Here is a 1537-nt window from a genome sequence, read left to right on the forward strand (position 1 = left end):
ACACGACAGTGTTGGCAAAATACATTGTAACATCAGTTCCACAGAAGATAAATTTGCAAGCTAGTTCATCTGAACCACGAAATTACTCATTAACAAATACTTATCAATTGAATTGAAGTTCCAAGAACAATACATTGATTCCAACACATGCTTACAAATTTTAATACGCTCTCATTTTTCATTTCTAATGTTTAAAAGAATAAAAACCTACACCACATTGTTCGCAAATATAAGCTAAACAAAACCGATTGTTGTAATTTCAGTTCTGCAACAGATAAATTTCTAAGCTAGTTCAGATTAACCGCTAAATTACGCATTAACAAATCCTTGACACGCAGAAACATTAAACCCTAAACCGAAGTGTTCACTAATACAAGCTTAACAAAACAGAGTGTTGTTATCTCAGATCCAATAGCAACAAGATAACATGCAAATTCCGACCGAAGAAATAGGAAAAACGAAAACAAAAAATTGCAGAAACGAGAAACTGAAACTGTAGGTAGGGTTTTGAGAAGAAGAAGAATACATCGCCGTCATCCGAAGAAGAGAGTTCGCCTTCTTCTCTGGTTTTGGTTGGAAGGCGAGGGTTGTGATTCTCGGATGATGCCGCCATGGTTGTGGTGATTCTGAGGTCAATGGTGTTATCCATCGTCTCACTACTTTCCTCTCCCTCTCTAAGTCTCTCTCTCTAGAAAAGAGAAGAATAACGGTTTTTTTTTTCTTTTCAGAAAAGAGGTAAACACGCACGGATATGCAACAGGAGACGGATGAGGTAAAAGAGAATGAAACGACTCGTGTGTCCAAAACTACACTTTCTTCGTCCACGCCATCAAAATAGTAGTCATCCTACGTTTTGCTGATTTACCACTATTTTTAATATGAGAAAAATAGACTATACCATACCATATTGCTAACTTCTAACAATTAGAAACAACTTTAATCTAGGTCTAGCGTGTCTACGAGCGCTGGGCATGGTTGATTTTTTAAAAAAAAAAGCCAAAGTATATCTATTTTAAAATTAATATATAGATTTAAATTTATAATCAAATTTATTATTTAGTTTAAAATTGATTATAAAATTAATGTAAAATTAGTTATGGTTAAATAATTGATTTCGAAAAATTCAATTTTAAAATCAGTTTTTATTTTATTTTTTTTTGAAAAATAATTTTTTTCTTAAAATTGTTTTCAAAATTTTTTTGATTTTTTTCGATAAAAATTAATTTATAATATTTTTAATTCGAGAAAACAAAATTTGATTTTTTCGATAAATTTTTTAAAAACTTTTCTCAACAAATTTGTTGAGAAAAAATTCGATTTAAAATTTTTCTAAGACAAAAAACAGTTTTTTAATTTTTTTCTGATATTTTTTTGAAAAAGTTTTCAAAAAAAAAAATCTCAAAATTAACAAAATATTGGGGGCTTGTGAGCCCCACCCTTAAGCCTACAAAAAATAGTGAAATAATGAGTCGGACCTTTAAAAAAATTGGTTTAATATTAGAGACTTAGTAAAAAAAAAAATTTAATGAGACTTTGG

At 29.8% G+C, this 1537-nt stretch overlaps 1 protein-coding gene across 1 annotated transcript in view; it reads right to left on the reverse strand.

Annotated features, from left to right (window-relative positions):
* The window catches only part of LOC101514217 (uncharacterized), a 14599-nt gene extending 13731 nt beyond the window's left edge, over positions 1-868 (reverse strand). Inside the window, exon 1 of the mRNA XM_004492042.4 lies at positions 527-868. Coding sequence (XP_004492099.1) covers positions 527-649 — 123 coding nt within the window. The 5' untranslated portion in view covers positions 650-868. The remainder of the gene's footprint in view (positions 1-526) is intronic.
* Positions 869-1537: the final 669 nt, after the last annotated feature.

This window comes from Cicer arietinum, chromosome 3 (assembly GCF_000331145.2).
Source record: "Cicer arietinum cultivar CDC Frontier isolate Library 1 chromosome 3, Cicar.CDCFrontier_v2.0, whole genome shotgun sequence".
In the NCBI taxonomy this organism is placed as follows: Eukaryota; Viridiplantae; Streptophyta; class Magnoliopsida; order Fabales; family Fabaceae; genus Cicer; species Cicer arietinum.